This window comes from Gastrolobium bilobum, unplaced genomic scaffold, assembly GCF_033153095.1.
Source record: "Gastrolobium bilobum isolate Gb01-03AN ecotype WA unplaced genomic scaffold, APGP_CSIRO_Gbil_v1 utg4923, whole genome shotgun sequence".
In the NCBI taxonomy this organism is placed as follows: domain Eukaryota; kingdom Viridiplantae; phylum Streptophyta; class Magnoliopsida; order Fabales; family Fabaceae; genus Gastrolobium; species Gastrolobium bilobum.
In genome coordinates, this window is record NW_026898411.1 from 146,991 (window position 1) to 166,294 (window position 19,304).

The 19,304-nt window shown below is 29.5% G+C and overlaps 1 protein-coding gene across 1 annotated transcript; it reads right to left on the reverse strand.

The window, feature by feature from the left end:
• Window positions 1-12,431: 12,431 nt before the first annotated feature.
• On the reverse strand, window positions 12,432-16,225 carry LOC133315953 (uncharacterized). The gene is made up of 14 exons (XM_061517641.1): window positions 16,073-16,225; window positions 15,735-15,986; window positions 15,360-15,534; window positions 15,129-15,190; window positions 14,878-15,041; window positions 14,667-14,764; window positions 14,241-14,299; window positions 14,010-14,144; window positions 13,714-13,919; window positions 13,477-13,627; window positions 13,319-13,394; window positions 13,147-13,197; window positions 12,836-13,002; window positions 12,432-12,446 (listed from the first exon to the last, which is right to left on the reverse strand). Exons 1-14 carry the CDS (start codon window positions 16,223-16,225, stop codon window positions 12,432-12,434), a joined length of 1,764 nt encoding a protein of 587 aa, XP_061373625.1.
• Between the last annotated feature and the right edge of the window lie 3,079 nt (window positions 16,226-19,304).

A 19,304-nucleotide genomic window follows, 5' to 3' on the forward strand; every position in this document is an offset into this window, starting at 1 on the left:
TCAAATAATTTGTATTGTGTATCCCTTCCTTTCACTTAAAAGAATATAATTCTATATTTTTGAAAAGAATAAAAATCAAATCCATATAAATATTATTAAATTAATAGAAAATATTAATTATCATAAAAAAATTTAAGAAAAGAACTAACTATTAATATTAATAATTATTTTTAATAATATTAAAAAAAAAAATTAGGAAGAGGCGGCCATCGATATTAATCACTCACTCGATTCGCCCCTGGTTAGCAATACCACTTTAAAATTTTATATAATTGGCATCCCAAAAATATTAAAAAGCAAAAATAGTAAAGATAATTAGGACTTGGATTTTCTTTCGTCAATGGGCGAAAAATTCGAAGATCTTGACCGTCCAATTGTCAGAAAGAGGACTTCGCCGTCTGATTCAAGTTACTGTGGGTTCGTGTAACACACGGTAGTAGTGGTGGTCAATACAAGGGCAAATATGTCATTGAACAGTGCTAGACACTAGAAAATGGCATTGCAGGTTGCAGCATTCATTGAGATATTGGGTTGTGAAAAACTGTTGCCGTTAAAGTGTACCCTAGGGTGCTTAAGTGCGTGACACGTGGTGAACAATTAGCCGTATGATTAAAATTTTATATAAGAAAAGTTATATAAATTGGTTATATGATTTTTTTTTTTTATATCTCTCTTTACATATATAAAATAAATGGGATTCAATTATTATAATAAAAAAAACGTAAAAATTTTATATTATCAAATTATATGAAATTTTAACGTAAGAAAAGTTATTCTATTTTTCCATCATCAATACACATATGATGTAATAATAATTATAAGATAATTAATTACTTTTATGATTCCACGAAGAATTAATTTGATTGAACTATCTTTTATCAAAATATTTTAAAATGAAAAAAAAAAACGTTTACAAAAAAAAATGATTTTTTTTATAACATCTTGGTAATAAAATTTTATTTATTTAAGCTTGGTAAAAAAATATATAACTTATGGTGACGTCATTATTGTGATATGATATTTTTAATGTTTTGACTTAATAATATGTAAATCTTGAATTATGAGGATTTTTTTGTTATTAAAATCATTTTTTGTTTAGGACGATAATAATAATAATAATAAATTTCGGCAATCAATATTAATAAGTAATTGAATACTAAAGAATGAAAAAATAAAATAAAATTCAACTGAACAGGAGTGTCAAAATAGATTGAAATATAAATTTAACAGTAAATACCATTTTCGGTCCTAGCAAATTTTACGATGTCCGCTTTAGTTCCTAGCAAATAAAAAGGCTATTTGTGGTCCCTAAGAAATTTAAAGTTGACCCATTTTAATTCTTTTGAGGGGCTAATGTAGGTCTTTTTTGAATTTGTTAGTAGTGACTACGATTTCAACTAAATGGGTCCACTTTGAATTTCTTAGGGACTACAAATACCTTTTTTTATTTTTTAAAGACTAAAGCGAATATCGTGAAATTTACAGAGAACCGAAAATGATATTTACTCTAAATTTAAATTACTCAAAGCATTCCAAGAAAGACTGAATGAAAAATTAATTATCGAAAAATAGTTTACTTATAAAAAAAGATAGATTATATTTGCTATTTTTTTTTATCACTTTTTACTTCTAATTTTATAATTGTTGAATTAAAATCAAATTAACAATTATAAAATAATATCAAGGGAGAGTAATTAATTTAATTTTGACAACAATGATAAAATTAATAATAAGAAAAAATATGTTAGATATAAGAAAAAATGTTTATCCTTTTAAATGATATAATTTGTGTCATTTTACTCTCGTAAAGAGGTAGGATCAACACTTTTGTTTTTTTGTTAACTTTCTCTTTCTTTATCTATCTCTTTTTTTCTCTTAAAATGACATAATTTTTTATGCTTTAAAATAATACACACTTCTCCATGTATATAATCCCATAAAAAATTGTGAAAATGGCAAAATAGGATGATGACGTAGATTTGCATCATATGGCTGGAAAAATATCTGCTGCTAGTGATTTAAAAGGTGGATCCCATGAAAAACAGTGAGCGTTGGATACGCAACCAGTCAGACACGCATTGCGAGGCCATTGCAACTCTCCTTCTCACCAAAGAAAAACGTAAGATTTGGTGGTCCTGCGATACATCCCAACAATTGGAGCCATCAATGGTATGTTGCCACGTGTCCCATGACCCACACCTCAAATTTGAAAATATTGCGTCAGGTGGTCTCGTCGAGCAACGCCAAGTGCATCTTTTGGCCATAGACCCTACTATGTAGACTAGTTTGTTCATTGTGCTATGCTAACGCTCTCCAAATGAATTTTTTTGTGCTATTGTTGTACTTAAATTTAGTGTATTTTATTAATGAGAGCATTACATATTAGAGGAAAGAAAAAAAAATTTAACTGACATATAATATTTTTATTGATAGGATACACTGCATCTTTAGTACAATAATAATACTAAAAATGTATTCTCTATAAGTCATGACCATTAGAGTTGGAATATAATTCCATATAACTTATTTGCTAAGTAAAGTATATTTGCTCCGTTATCCAAAAAAAAAAAATGTATATTTGCTCCAATTTGATATTTTTTTTTGGTAAAAAAAAAAACATTAGCTTGAGTTTTTTTTTTTCAAGTGCATTGTTTGAAGTTCACTACTAATTTCTATACAACCTGATATTTTTTTATACTTGTTATCTCTGTTATTTTATTTTTTTAAACCACTCTCATATAGGAGAAGTACATAGTTCCATTTTATTTTATATTTTATATTTTATATTTTATATTTTATAATTGTTTGAATAGAAATTAGATCTACCCCCGCATTTATAATTTGTCTAACTGAATGCTGGAATGCCTTAATAAGTCTTGACTAACGGATTTGGTGAGTAGCTACACTTGTCGTTTGAGGAGTAGCTACCCCTACGCACCAACAAAGTTTTTCTATTGGACGAAAGGGAATGATAATATTTACAAAAAAAAAAAAAAAAGGGAATGATAACGTATAGAAAATGCAAGTATTATTATTTTATTACTTTTAGTTAGAGAACAATATTATAAGTACTTAAAAAAATATCTAATTTTGTTGTTTTCTTATATCATTTTTTACCAAGTAAATAGAAATTGGGTTATAAAAGTTTAAAATTTTTACCCCAATAATAAATTGAAAGTAATTAAAACAATTTGACCTTAGTAAAAAAATACAATAATAAAAGCAAAGTCTTTATTCATTAGATGAAATTGGTTACTTAAGTTGCTATATCAAAAATCAAGTTTCCTAAAGGTTATTTAATTTTAAATTTTAGTGATGGATTTTCTTAGAGTTCAAACATTTTGTGAAGAATATATAGACAAACTTCAAATAAGCTTTTAATAGTTATTGATTGTCACAACTAAGTTGTATTACTACCAAGTGACTACCAATCAATTTCACCGTTAGATTGATTATGTTGATCCAACGGTTTTATTTATTTCCATCTTTGTATGGTCATGATTTCCCATATTTAGAGTGAAAGCATTAAATATGAGAAATCATATTAGAGTAAAGTAACGTAGAGTAATACATAAGGGTATTTTTGTATTATCAGCTGAGAGTATTTTTGTAATAGCACAAGTAAAGATTAGTTAGTATGAAACTGATTCTGTTCAAACAGAATCAGTGACGTGTCATTAATATAGCTCTATAAAAGAGCAACGTGTATTGTTCGCATCATTCAAGAAATACATCAGATACTTTTAGTTCTCTCTCTTAGCATTCTCTGAATGACTTCTCTTTCTCTCTCTCGTTCATCTCCTTCTCCTTTTCTTTGAAATCATAACTATACAAAGGTGAAAATAAATATAAAGTATTAAATTTGAGAAATCATGACCATACAAAGATGAAAATAAATATAACCGTTGGATCAACATAATCGATCTAACGGTGAGATTGATTGGTAGTCACTTGGTAGTAACACAACTTGGTTGACACAATATCCTTCCCCTAATAAAAATATGACAAACAAGAAATGAATTTTTTTTATATATATAATCAAGAGATGATTTAACTTACCTTTCCTCCTGAAGTTTATGTTAGAAAATTAAAGTATTTCACGCATTGCATTGAAAATTAAAATTTAAGTACAGAATTTTTTTTGATACAAAAATAAAGTTATAAAAGAATTATAGAATTATTTCAGTAAATTCAATGGCTAAAAAATAAAAAAGAATGTTTAAAATAATAAAAAAATGTATCAATACTTAAAAAGTATATATTAAGATATTACGTTACTTTGAAGAAAATGTAATTCAATTTAATACATAAAAATAAATCATACTTATCATCGTTATTATTATTACTCCTTTCATGCTATATGTAAGTGAATTTGTTATTGGCAGACGATATGAAACCTCTTTAAAAATAAAAAATAAAAATAAAGAATGTATATATCTATTTTTTAACAAATATTAATTTTAAGATTGAGAATGGTACAATATTCTGAGAGATGATCTCGTCCATCTAATTATTAAATATTCAAATAAACAATATTTTTATGTCACTAATTAAAATATGAACTTTACTTTTCTCACGTGGTATGAGAGAAATAATCTTATATGTAATGTTTAAGGGCAACTTAGGTGTCAAACCATAGCCAGATTCATCCTAAACACTGACAAACTCTTCCATCCAGAGACTGTAGGTGGTCAAAGTCACGACCTCTTTTAAATGATGAGTGGTTAATATTCATTCTAAAGCCATCTACAATTTTATTTATTTATTTTATAACTTTTTGGGTATGCTTAGGAGATCAAGAGCCAGTTTGTTTTTACTTTCAAAAAAAATAATTTTTATCTCTTTTTTATTTTATAAGTCCTTTTTATATAAGTTAAAGTTATTTATATTTTTATAAAAATATTTAATTTTTAAAAAAAATATTTAGCTTTTTGACTTCTATTTTTTTTAGAAGTTAAAATTTTTAGCTTCTGAAAAAAGTAAATTTTTAACTTCTTTTTATGACTTCTGATTTTTTTTTTTCAAAACTGTTATCCAAATAAATTAAAACCGAGAAGTATTTTTTTTGAAAAAAAAAAAAAAAAAAGCAGCTTTTGGAAGAAAAATAAAACCTATCCAAACGGGTCTGATAAAGAAAATAGATAGGCTTTTGGGGATCGAATCTGATAATAACACCACATTTGTGGGGGATGGAGACCACCTGAGGAACAGCTCTCAGGGGGGCTAAGGTCACCTACAAAATTAATATCTTATAATAACATATTTATTTATTATTATTTCTTTTACAAAGAAGTGTTAATTTCAAGGGGTCAGCATCCACCTTAACCCCTTTCTTTCCGCCAGTTATATGCATAAAGATATTAATCAGGACGTAAAAGTTAAACTATAAAAATTAAATAGTAGTGAACTGCAATATCAATCTCTGGTATAGATTTAATTATTATATCAGATCATAGATAAATAAGGGATTAGTATTTCACCTTATAACAAATATTTTTATTTTAATCTGACAATTCAAACCAACAAAATTGACCTCAGTCGGATTAATTTAGTTTAAAATTGTTAAACAAAATTTCAAAAAATAAAATAAAATAATTCATTTAAATTTGTTGATTTTTTTTATCCCAAATCTGAACAAATTATACTCCTAGTCCTACAACAAATTGTTAAACAGTTTACTACCGTCCATGACTAAAAGTGTAGGCACGGATCTAGGGGGATGACAAATTCGTTTTCTGTACTTTTTTTAAAATATACTTTGTTGAGATATTTTACTTTTTTTTATAAAAAGGTAGATAAGAATTTATTTATTTATTGAAATATTTTAATTCTTAACTTTTATAATTATAATCCCTTATTCATTAATTGATTCTTGGACCCGTGTATTAAAAATGGGTAGTTGCAAGAGAGTCCTAAAATAGCATAGGTAGTAAGATTCATATACGACAAACACGTAAAACAAAAGTTAGTTCCTTTCATTTATTTGTTTTAAATAAGGCAGTTCGCAATAGGACAAGGAACCATTATTTGGATCATGAAGGTCAAGTAAATTAGCACCATTTTCAAGCAGCAAGTAAATGTCCCAATCATAAGTATATATATATATATATATATATATATATATATATATATATGCTTCAATTGTTAGGCATTAATATATCTTCTTAATAATTATTTAAAAAAATATTATTACTTTTTTTTTTAATATATTGATAAAAATTGAACATATAACCCATTATAAATTACTAAAACCATCACCACTAAACCAATATTAATGGCTTAATATTAATACTTTTTTAATTTCCAGAGCACTCAAATGTCTCAATTGTTAGAATGATATTAAGGTTTTATGTTTGTTATGTTACATGATGTAACATAATTTTTTTACACATACAATTTTATATGAGTCTCGTCTCTTGATTTTTCTCTCTCCTTTTTTCTCTCCTCTCTCTTTTCAATTGTGTGAATAAATTTATTATGGTACATAACGTAACAAACATAAAACCCATGATATTAACACCACTTTATAAGTTATTATCTTTTGCCAGACCCAAACCAAAGTGGCATGGAGCACCTGATTTTCAGGTGATTGACTTGAATAGTAAATGCCAATGCTGCAAGACTTGCAAAAGTGGTTGGGTTTTCACAACACATACTCTTCTGTGTTTTTTCTGCCACCGACACCATACTACAAAAATTACTTTGCTTTTTCGCCTGCTCTTAAATCGAAATTATTCATGAGAATACGACAAGGGTGGGAGGATAGGGGTGTTGAAACGGGTCGACACGACACGAATACATTAACACTAATACGACACAAATCTTTTACGAGTCATTTTTTCTAACACAAACATGACATGAATTTTTTTACGAGTCAATCTGAACACAAATTTTCGTGTCGTGTACGGATCGACCTGCGTGTCAAAACCTATATCGACACCCTAGGAATCACAAACAGGTTTACGATTTTTTTTTTTTCTTCTTTTCCTACAAACACATTCATGCTCAAAGCCCAACTTTGGGTAATCGATGAACTGGACAATTTTTTTAAAAAATAAAAATAAAAATAAAAATAAATGAATTAACCATAAATTCTAACATTGGTTAATATCGCAGTACATTCTAAATAAAATTAAAGTAATCCTAATTATTTTCTAAATTGGAATCCAGAAAAAAATTATGTAACGATATAAATTTGTTTAAACGAAATTTATTTTGACTGGCATTGACAAATGACAACCAACCAATGAGGTAAAAAAACGGAATAAATGCGGGAACCGGGAAGGAGCACTTAAGAATTTTCAAAGTACTAAGCGACGGAGTCTATTATTTCGAGATAGTCAAATAGTCAATGAAAAGTAGATTCCACGGTTCAGGAAATTCTTCACTCGAGTCTACTACGTAACTGCGTTTAGTCACTTTTTTTTTTATTTTTAAGTTTTCATTAACGTCGCAATGAACAGACTAGACGCTACATTAGAATTTGAGTAATGTTAACTTCTAATTAATAACTAGTACTTCTCTAGAAAATACACTTGCCTTCAAAAGATAGATACTTAGGTCATGTATGAATTTAGTTCTCAAAAATAATTTTTTAATTTTTAGAAAATAAAATAAAATTACAATGCTTGTTTTGTAAATATAATTCTAAAAATTATAATTGTTTTTTAGTTTTTAAAATCAAATTTTAAAAATATATCTGTATTATTTTTGTTTTATATTTTGATTTTTAACTTTAAAAAATTACAAAAAATACAGAAAGCACCTATTAATTTAATTATTTTACAAAATAATTTTAAGAAGAAAAAAAATAGAACGCAATCAAATATTTAACATGTTTTTTTATGATTCTGAAAAATTGAATTTTTAACATCTTAAAAAAAAAAAAAAAACAATGAGAAATGATAAGTGGGCTTGACGGGAACGAGAAAATTTTCGGTGGTACACTTAATGGAATAAATATTTGGTATTACTGCTATACTAAAGGTTCAGTATATTTCATCAATGAAAATATTACATGTTAGTTAAAATTTTATTTTTTCTGTCAGATTTTTTTTCTCTCCTCTGATTTGTAATGCTTTCATTGATGAGATGCACTGAATCTAAATACAGCGGTAGTACTAAAGATTTATTCGACTCCATGGTCACTGAAAATTAGGTATTTTTTTTATTAAAATGAAAAAAAAATGATTCCATTAAAATTTTGTCATTTTTTTTCATAATTTCTTTCAAATTATTTTCATTTTTTATTTTTAAAAAGGAGCACGGTGCTCTCGAAGGCAAAAAAAACTCTTAAGAAGAATCGATTTTTTCAATGCATAAAAATGGTGTATTTGAGAAAATAAAATAAGAAGAGTTATATTTAGGAAAATAAAAAAGTCTTTTTTTCGTGCAAATAATTACCTTGACCCAAAATCTTAAGATATTGGATGAATTCATTTTTAATAATTTATATTAATTTTTTGATATTCTCCCTCAAAATTAGGCACATTCTCCTTTTTGTGCATTAAGTTCACATTACCATTATGGTTAGCATGAGGAAAGGGTAGGTTGTATGCAGTAAACTTTGAATGATGTACCTGTGACATACAGCACCAACTTGAGGAGTGCCTACACGATGAGTAATAATCATTGACTTTCAAGGCCACAACAATTAATAAAATGGGGTCATGGAATAAAGTTCCCGGCGGCGTCCCATATGGTCACACCTTACCCTCAAATACCAACATATATACTGAAAGAGAAACTTCGCATCCAAACGCTAATCAAAATCTCTGAGAAAGAGAAATATTTGGATTCCATGGAAAAACTGGTCCTACTTATGACTCATCTCATCGGAATATTGTCCGACCATTCAAGGTGTATTTAAATTAAAATTTACCAACTTTAATTTAATTTTGTTAAAAAATGAATTTATAAATGAAAATTTGTTTATAACTTTATATTTCAAAAGTGGTCGTGATAAAAACAATTTGAACTTTTAGATTAATAATTTTTAATGCAAATATTTAAATATGATTAAAGCATTAGCATAATATTAAGTGACATATTACGTTCATAACTTTTCTTGTTCACAATTCCTACAACTACAATTATGTAATTCGAAAAATATACTCTCAAGTATTTATATTTCTGGTAGTACACTGTTGAGGTTGTAAGAGTTATAAATAAAAAAAACTATAAACGTAACTCATCTCTGATATTAAATTATAATTTTTTTTAAATATACATATAGTTGAAATTTTTTGACCATAAAAGTTAGGCATCAAAACTACGCTTTTGATGCAAAATTTATCGTGCTTCAAAATTGCCAACAACGCTGGTCTAATTTTCTAACCATGTTTGTAGTCCCAATCCCAAATGTGATTCTGTCATCTAATTGTAATGTTTGAGATTTTTATTTTTTTTAATATCTAGTATGGTCGAAGCGAAAGAAAAAGAGAAGGGTTCAGAAAGTGAGATATATATTCATACTATCAATTATTTTTATTATTAATTTCTTATCATTTTAATTACTGTTAGATTCTACTTTTTAACCTATAATCTCTAAAAAGTTTTTAAAGAGAGAAAAAAAAATAACTTTTAATTTATTTCCCAGAATACATAGTTATATTAGAGTGGCAGTAGAAATAATTGATAGTATGAATATTCTACTTCTAAAAATAAATAAATAAAAAAAGAAATGAAAAGAACACAGAACGAGAATGAAACTTCTCAGTTATCGTGAAGCAAAGAAGTGTATGGACCAGAAATGCTCTTGAAAATGAGCCAAATTTAGGGTCCACATTAAGGTAAGCCCAAAAATCCGAGGGTTTACCTAAGCCCATAGATTGCACAGTACTAACAACAATCCTAATATGAATGGTACCGCACATGCCAGCATAAAGAAAAAGGTAGATACTCCACTTTTGGTAGTTTGTGCAGCATGCGGCTACGCGCATCCGGGTTGGCTAGTCTTATTCAGCTGATTTTTTTTTAAAGAAAAAAAATAATTCGTTGATAATTTTGAGATGAGAAAAAATTCTTAGTTTATATTTCTTAATATATAAAGATAATTATAATATTAAAAATATTGTTTTAATAGCACACAATAATAACTCACACAAATAAAATGATACATATGAAATAATTCAATTTTTTTCTTTTACTAGTTCAGAAACATTTATGAATTCCTTATTTTTTTCCTCCATGCAAAACCTGTTATGGGCTGCTACTATACTGGGTTTCTGTTGATAAATACTCATTTATTTGCGGAAAAGGGTTAGGATAAAGGAAAATGTAATATATGTAAGGGTTTAGTGTGTGTCATTCAAAATGACACAAGTTGTGTCCTTTTAGTGACTTATACAGAGTATGACTGGTCATATTCTGTGTAATTCTGAAAAGTTTCTTTTTTTCACTTTACATGTCAGCGATATGACTGAGGAGAGAAAAAAAAAACAGCTTTTCAGATTTACATAAAGTATGGCCGGTCATACTTTGTGTAAATCATCTAAAAGGACACAACTTGTGTCCTTTTAAATGATAGTCTTTTTTCCCTATATGTAATCCATGTAATATAAACTTAGGGCTCGTTTGGTGGATATGATATGAATAGATACGATATGAGGGATAGATAAGAATATGATTGGATATGAGGCTTATAAGCTCATTTCCTATACTGTGTTTGATATGTATATGATAAGCATTCTGATAAGATAATATTTATCATATTTGGTGATTGAAGGCGAACTATATAGAGTCATGATATGATATAAATAGACAAAAATATCCTTTTAACATAATTTTATATGATTTTTTAAAATTGATTCTTAAATTAATTTTTTTACTTATTTACATGTTATTTCTTATTTTAAATTAATAAAAAAGATTAAAAGTCATAATTTTAAATAAATTATATTAAAATACATAAATAACTATCAAATTCTTTTAAAATATTAAAAAATATATCCTCACCAATTGAGTTTTAAATTGATGGTTAATATTGGTGGCCGGTAGCTAGTGACAATAGTGGCGGTGGTGGGTGGGGGCAATTGTGGAGCTAATCAGTGGTGGCAGGTACTTGGTGTTTGGTGGTTGATGGTTGGGAGTGATTGTAGCCGGTGACAATGGTGGTGGCTGGTAGCTCATCGTGATGGTCGGTGACGATGGTGGTGGTGGTAGTAGATGGTAGAGGAGGTTGATGACTGGCGCAGTGATAACTGGTCGATGGCAAGGGATAACCCTCACGTGCCCAATAATATTTGTAGTGAAAGAACATAAGATTATATTCGAAATGAGAGAGATGTGATATGTGTTATCATATCGCGGATTTTATTAATGTCTATTCCTAACCCGCATTCCCTCTTAGGATAGATTATTCTATTGCGGATATGATAAAATGAGTAAATAGAATAAGCTTATCGTATCTTGTTAGTTCACCAAACAATGAATAAGAATACAATATATATTCTCGTTATCTTGTTCACCAAACATGCCCTGTGTTTGTACATGTCGAAAATAGGCTTATGGAATTGGTTTATGACAGAAGAGTCATTATTATGATTGAGTGACAGATAAATAAGAGATCGGAAATAAAATAAGGAAAAGGAAAATAAAAAAATATCTTTTTTGAGAGTTCAAAATTGATAGGAAGGTGTTTTGTGGCTAAAAGCCATAAAAAGTAGGTGATTTCGCCAATGAGAGGGGTGAATGGTATGGGGAAATCTTAAAGAATTGTTGCCTACAGTGTATATTGCATCTAATTTTATTAATTTCTATATATTTTTATTAATACCTAATGGTCATCAGTTTTTTTTAAGACATTGAAACTTATGTTTTTTAAAAGTTAATATAACATAAATTTAAATGAATTGTGTATATTTTTTAATAAAGAGATTTTTACAAAAATATTAATATTTATCTAATATAATATTGTAAAATATATGATTGAATATAAAATAATAAAATAGTAATATTTTATAATAAAAAAATATCTTATATAATATCACACTAAATGACTAAATAGTAAATGCAACCTAATATTAAAATTTTATAATGTGATGGATCAGTAGATTAATTTGGACCAGCCCCTTGGACCAGTCCCACTTGCGCCTATTTTACCCATAAACCCTTAGTCACTTACTGAGGGAGTGGCCTTTATCTTTTAAATGGTGGAGCCTGAATTCAGAACAATGTGGGAAATGGGGAGGTGTTTGACAAGGCTTCCAAAAGACCCTAGGGTTATGGATAAATGTGTTGAATACTACAAACATGAAATTTCAAGGGAGTGGGAGTGGGAGAGGTTAAATTTAATAAAGTAAAAAAGAAAGAAAGAATTGATAACTGTTTTAAATTTATTTGGCATTTTGTATAGTTACTGCACTGCAACTACATTTAACCTTGTGTTTTCTTGGATGAGTCAAAATATTTAGGTAGCAACAAAAAATTATTCAAAGAGTACAAGCCTGCATCAAGAAACTAGCAAAACTGTACAGCAAACATGTATTTTGACTAGAGTTTTATCAAAAATTATTCAGCAAGTAATTGCTCTCAACATCCTTATTGACTAAGGATTGACTTTATTTTTCTACCGCTAAATAAAACAAAATATGAATCCAACTTGAAATATGAAACTATAAATTATATATATTTAAAGGGAAATGTTATATTTACAAACTCTTACAAACTACACTACATCTCACCGGTCATACTTTAATCAAAAGTGTATGACCGGTTATACTCAGTGTAATTTGTAAAAAAAATTGTAAACGGATCCTTCCTCATGTTTAAATAAGATTTTGGGTCAAAGTCAACATGAATTGAGTACAAATAATGCGCATCCATGCCTTGCTACCTTCGCTGATAACATCTCGTTTATTTGTATGGTCCTTCCACTCCACATATCCCTTCCCATGCAACCTCTCAACTTTCTACCCGGAAGCACACTAGCCAAGTCTCCAATTTTTGCAGATATTGTTGTCTTCTCATCATTTAGATTGAAAAAAGCAACATATGTCTCCCCTGAATGCAAAAGTAACAATAAAATCAAGTTATAGGACAGTGTTAATTTCAGTGCATCTCAATTTGGTACAACAGAAATATTAAATTGGAATATTCTCATTATTCTTATTTTAATATATGAAGTTAGGATGGCTAGCATCAGACCTTTTCTTCCAGTTGCAACCCAAGATCGAATCCCATTAGCATAACCTTCATCTGCATGATTAGTCAACTTGCATTATTGAAGAAAAACAAAAAAAATGAAAGAGAGAACTTAAACATACAATTCAATAATTCTGCAATTGCATTGAGATAACTATTTTCTACTGATTTTTACCTTGAACATATTCTACTGTTGCACACATGCCGGAATGACTGTTAATCAGAGTCCCATTAGATTTTAACTCCCACATCTGTTCAGATTGTATAGATCAGCTTCCAATACACATGGTGGCATATGCTATATATGCAAATGGAATACACACTGCAACGTACCTGACTTGCTTCAAATTTGCATGGAGAAAATGGACCTTCTTTTTTGACCTCTTGATTACTAAGTGTTCTTTTTGGATAAGCGTCCAAGTAAAATTGCTTTCTGTTTATAACCATTAACTGAAGTTTCCCTTTATACATACTTCTTTCATCTCTGCATCCGCAGCAATACTACAGTTTAGTACAAATAATGGGAACAAATTTGGACAAATAGATTGAAGAAGGGTAAAGCATGATTACAGAAGTTCTTTCTTGTGTAGACAGAAAGGTTCCTCCTGATTCTTTCTATAACAGATTCTTTCAAGATCTTGGTTATACTTTTCACTAGACCAACCACTTGCTTTTGGATCAGTGCATCCAGTAAGAGCTAATGAATGAGTAAATGGTACTTTTTTTACATCCTGTCCTTCAATCTTGACATCGTTTAATCTTGTGATATAAGGAAACTGTAAAAATAGCAGAAACAATACCGATCTAAGATTTAAAAAACATATGATTACCAAGAAAAAAGAAAACAAGACAGAAGGTTTACATGCCTCCGTATTATTTGAGCTAAACGAGTTTATCTCCAAAAGGGTAGGATTTGTGATGAGATGATAGGTCCACTTATCAAGCTTTCGTAGATCCCCTCCATACATAATGGGAGACTTTGCCATACATCCCAAAGTCATCTGGCGAAATAAGTTTAATTACTTAGAATCTATTGATTTATTCATGTCCACTCCAACATAGTAATGCAATTCAGTTTAGTGTTTGTGCATATAAACCTGAGTTCTTTTCTCTTCTTGACTAAGCCTGGAAAACCTGTGTGGACCTTCATTGACCCCTATTGAGAAAAAGAGCAGAAAATAAAAATAAAAATCAAAGGGTAGTTTTATTATCTATATTCCTAAACATCTAAAATTCAAACAACTCATCGCAATTACGAGTATGATATGGGATGAAACTGAAAACAACTTTTTCAAATTTCTAATGATTCAGAAAGTAAAAACAAATTCAAACATGAATCTTAATATTAGAACCCAAGTCTTTCGAAACTTACCAACTGAACCAACCCCGTTGCCACTTGGTAGTTAAAAAAACATATTTTCATTGAATATTACCATGCATTGGAATATAAAGCTGTACTGTTTGGAATGCCTTAACTAGCCTGGTCCCAAGAATTAAAGGAAAAATGTAACTCGGCTTATAACCTGGATCAGTTAGCCATCCAAATGGTAGCATATCCAAATCAGGCCATGAATTTCCCTTTAAACCTTCTACTCCAATCAACTTAGCTGCAGCAAAATCCCTGAAAGATAAATTAAATGAATCAAAGTTATAGATCATTTGATGTTAGAGTAACAGAAGACAGAAGGAAGAGCAATACACATTTTGAAGTCAAACGTAGTAATTTATAATCACCTCGATACATTAAAGTGAGCCAAGATTGCTGGCCATTCATCCCAGTCATCTCCTGTTATACGGTATGTGTTAACTAGTCCACTGATTGCCTTAGCCATGTCTGGTGTTGCTCCGACTCCAGGAGACAGAGAAAGTACAATGGAGTGATTAAGGTCCTTGAGAATCTGTAGATGGCAAGTCAAACCATAAATCTTTCCATGTCTCACCTTTAAAATGGAAAGGACAGAAAGGGAGAGGAAATTGCACTGTACCTGTGATACAGAAGTTATTTCATCCAAATCCAAGTCAGCACCAAACACACAGTCAAGTTTCACTGCAAGGAAAGCAGAAAATCCATATGAAATCAAAGCAACAAGAAAAATACACGCAGAACTGCTTATTTAGAAACATAATGATTGATGGCTAATCTAGGACATTATATATATATTGCATATTTTGTGACAGTGCATGTTAAGCAGAATATATTTGAGTAGTCAGAGTACCAAAATCAACTCCCCATGAAGCATAAAGCTCATAAATTGATCTCAAAAAGGCTTTTCCAGCTCCATTTGTTGCATTTATAGCCATGAAACCATTAGTCATCCATTCACAAGCCCTTGCTGGGATTCCAATGTCTTTTGCGTGCCACAATCGACCAGACTCCTCATAAGCTTGTCCCTAGCAAAAGTTGCAGGAGGTAAAAATCAAAGATCAACAAAAATTTGATGGGTACACATTACACATACCCCAATATGGGATAAAACTAATGACATTTATAACGCATAAAATTTAAATTTGACAACATTATAATTAAATACCAATTTTAATATATGACCAGAGTTTATCAAACAAAGTTGTGGGAATATAAGAATCAGTACCGTTGTTGTATCCAGTATAGGCGTGTTGTTATTGAATGCTTGTGTACTGATTCCAGCCATAAGATGAACCCCAAACTTTAAACCCATGCTATGTACTTTATCAGCTACTTCAATGAACCCTCTGCCTTCACTTGAAGAAGGCCACCTTTCAGGGTCAGGGAGCAATCGCCCCCATTTATCAATGGTATCAAAACCAAGAGAATTATTACCACCCTTGAGACTCCTATACCAGAGGTAATCCACAACAGCATACTACATGGTTTCAAGGAAATATATTATATCCATACATTAATTAACATATTCAAATGAACTGTAATTCAGAAGCATTAGTACTATACCTGATATCCATGAACAAGGAGACGCTGAGAAATTATATCAGCATTCTGTAAATATTCTTTTTCAGAAATTACCCAGCTAAAGGAGTCGTAGGAATTCCAACCCCTTGGAGGGAAGATAGCATTTTGGGATGAAACGCTGGAATCAACAATCATTAACATGATCAAATATTCATTTTTTTGGCTTGCATTTATACTTGTAAATTTGGTAAAATGATCTTATGAAATCGATCCAGGTGCTTCGACAAAAGACCGAGAAATAACATGATGATTGGGCAGAATTTATGTATTTGTCTGATTTCGTAAATGATTAATGACATAACAGGTGAACAGGGAAGTGATGTCCAAATCCTAGATGAAGAAAGAAGCAAGAGATAAAATGAAAGGAAAGGAATACTCATTTTAACTCAAAAATTTAAACTGATGGAGAAAGGTTGACTGAAGAATGGTTGGACTAGTGTCAAAAAATTTCATAATATATAATCGGGAAAAACTATGTTGTTGAAGAGTAACTCTCTTTCTTACACATCTATGGATTTTCATATACTTCAATTTTTATTTTTTTTTATAAATGAACGAGTTTCACCCATGATATTGATTGTGTCTATGGTGAGGGAGAATTACTCTCTTACAATATAAGATTAATAAAGCCTTATATAATTATGAAAAAATATTTTTTAATATTGTGCGAGATATCTTGTCTTATGTCATAGAGATAAGCATGTAGGGTCCACCTTTTATAAAAAAATAAAAATAAAGGGACTCACACGTTTATCTCAACAACATGAAACAAGATAACTCCAACAACATGAAATTAATAAGTCCCTTTAATTATTTATGGATAGAATAAGGTGATAAGAAATGAACTCGTGATGTTTTGATCACAACTGATATCAGGAAAAATAATTAATTCAATAATTTTTTTTTAAGGATATATCCAACCCCAATTAACTTGGCTTAAATGGTGTTGATGTTGAGATACATATCATATTAATAATTTTATATTATATTTTTTTATTATTATATTTGAAGTAATGCTACGATGAAAGGAGAATGTTATATTTATAAATTTTTTGTTTATAAACTCTTACAAACTGACTGGTCATATTTCAATCAAAAGTGTATGACCGGTCATACTTAATATAATTTATGAAATTTTTTTATTGTAAAGGGATCCTTCCCATGATTAAATTGATAAAAAGGGATGGAATGAAAAGCAACCTCATGGAATGTATTCCGTTCCATTTTATCTAATGCCTCCATTTTTCTTGCTCCCAATTTGGAGAATATGAGGTGGAATAAGATGCAACCAACTTATTATTCATAAATTTCCTAACGTTAAGTCCACTTTATAAAAACTAGTAAGACATCTAAACAATGGTACGGTAATTTTATTCCATATCACTCGATCCCATTCCACCGGTTTCTATCCTATTCCACCCATTAATATCCAGAAGCCTAAATTTTACTCTCTCTCTCTTTCTTTTCTTTGGATAACTCTGATAACATATAAAAAAACCATTTATAAAGATAGAGAAAAGCTCGAAATAACCTATGCAGTTTCTTACTATGTCTTCAAGACAACATGCAGCTAGCTAAAACTCAAGCAACTGAATGATGATATTGAAAATAAAGCAAGATGTTATATAGATATCAAGATGAAGGATGACATACCTTTGAATACAGAGACAGAGAAGGAAGCAAGAGGAGATCACACAGAAACACTTCATAGTTGCAGCTTGGTCTGTTCAATGCATCACTAGGGGTGCTAGCTAGTATTTATAAGTAAGGACATGATAACAATATTGCTTTATGTAGGCCAGTGAAAGTTCATGTACCTTATTTGATGAGAAGAGTTTTGGTGCTCGGGGAACATCAAATTTTCAGTGGTCTAAACCAATAAAGATGTGACAATTAGCCCGGAGAGAGGAGAGAGTAAAAAAAAAAAAATTATAAAGTGTCAATGTCTCAATGGAAGGACCACACGAGGACATGACTACTAAATTTTTTTCCTTATTTGACACTTTATGCACTAGTTCTGCATGTTTTCTATTTTGAGTTACGAAGTATTTAGCCTTTCTTAATCCTATAGGACATGTTTCTCCATAGAGAAATCATAAGACTTTAGCTACTTTTAATTTCGTATTTCTACTATGAATATAATAAGAGTGACGCTGTGTGAGAGAGAGCTTTGTGGCTCAATCTATTTTGGGTAAGAAATGCTTATCCCCAATCCTCACGTAACATAAACAGAGTTGCGTTATGCGCTAGATCATTTAAGACAAGGCATACAAATTAGAAAGCTTTTTAAGCTTCGACATATTTAAATGAATGATGAGCTCCCACCTTTGCTTCATTTAGATTACTCTCCGCGGAGCATTATTCAGGTTGTTGAAGTTGGTAAAATATAGGTAGATATATATATAGAATAACTCTATCTTGTAGGGAATGATCCAAATATATATTCCGAAACATTTTTTGTTGTATTGTACTAAATTGTTTGACAAAGATGAATTAGGAAGCAATGTACTTTGTGGACAAGCGTGTAAAAACGAAGTTTTCTTTCTTATTGGGTACGTGTACCTTCAGTGATTAATTATTTTTTCAATTTTTTGTGCTCTTATTTACTCTACGAACATATTTTCTCTTTAACATGTTTTACGATGATATTAATATTATAATATTTAGAAAAAAAATATTTCAATCGGTTCATCGTTTCTCGACTAATTCGATTCAGGGCGGGTCCCGGAATTAAGACTTTAAACTTAAACCAAAAATTCACTCACAATTTTTTTTAATTGATGTATATATTGTAGACCATTTAATAAGCATGAATGAAAGAAAATTGATTGAAATTGGGATGTAAGTTACCCAAAGTAAAAAGGCCTATGACATTAGTATTTTTATAATGATAAATGTAATACATGTTGGTATAAAAAATTAATTAAAGAAAAATACCAATTGAATACAAAAATTATTAAATCAAAGGAAAATGTTTTCAGTTTTTGGTGTGATGTTAATAGCTCAAATTACATTGAATATATTCCAACTAAACTATATTCATTTTTGCGAGCACATGTTTGCTACTATTGGAGTATAGATTCCTTTACTAAAAATAAGAAAATATGGGACATTATCAATAATTTTATGGGTAAATTAAGAACAGTTGGTTCTATTATTTTTTACCAAATTTAATAAAAGATGTACACTGCCTTCAGTACTATGGAGTACTAAA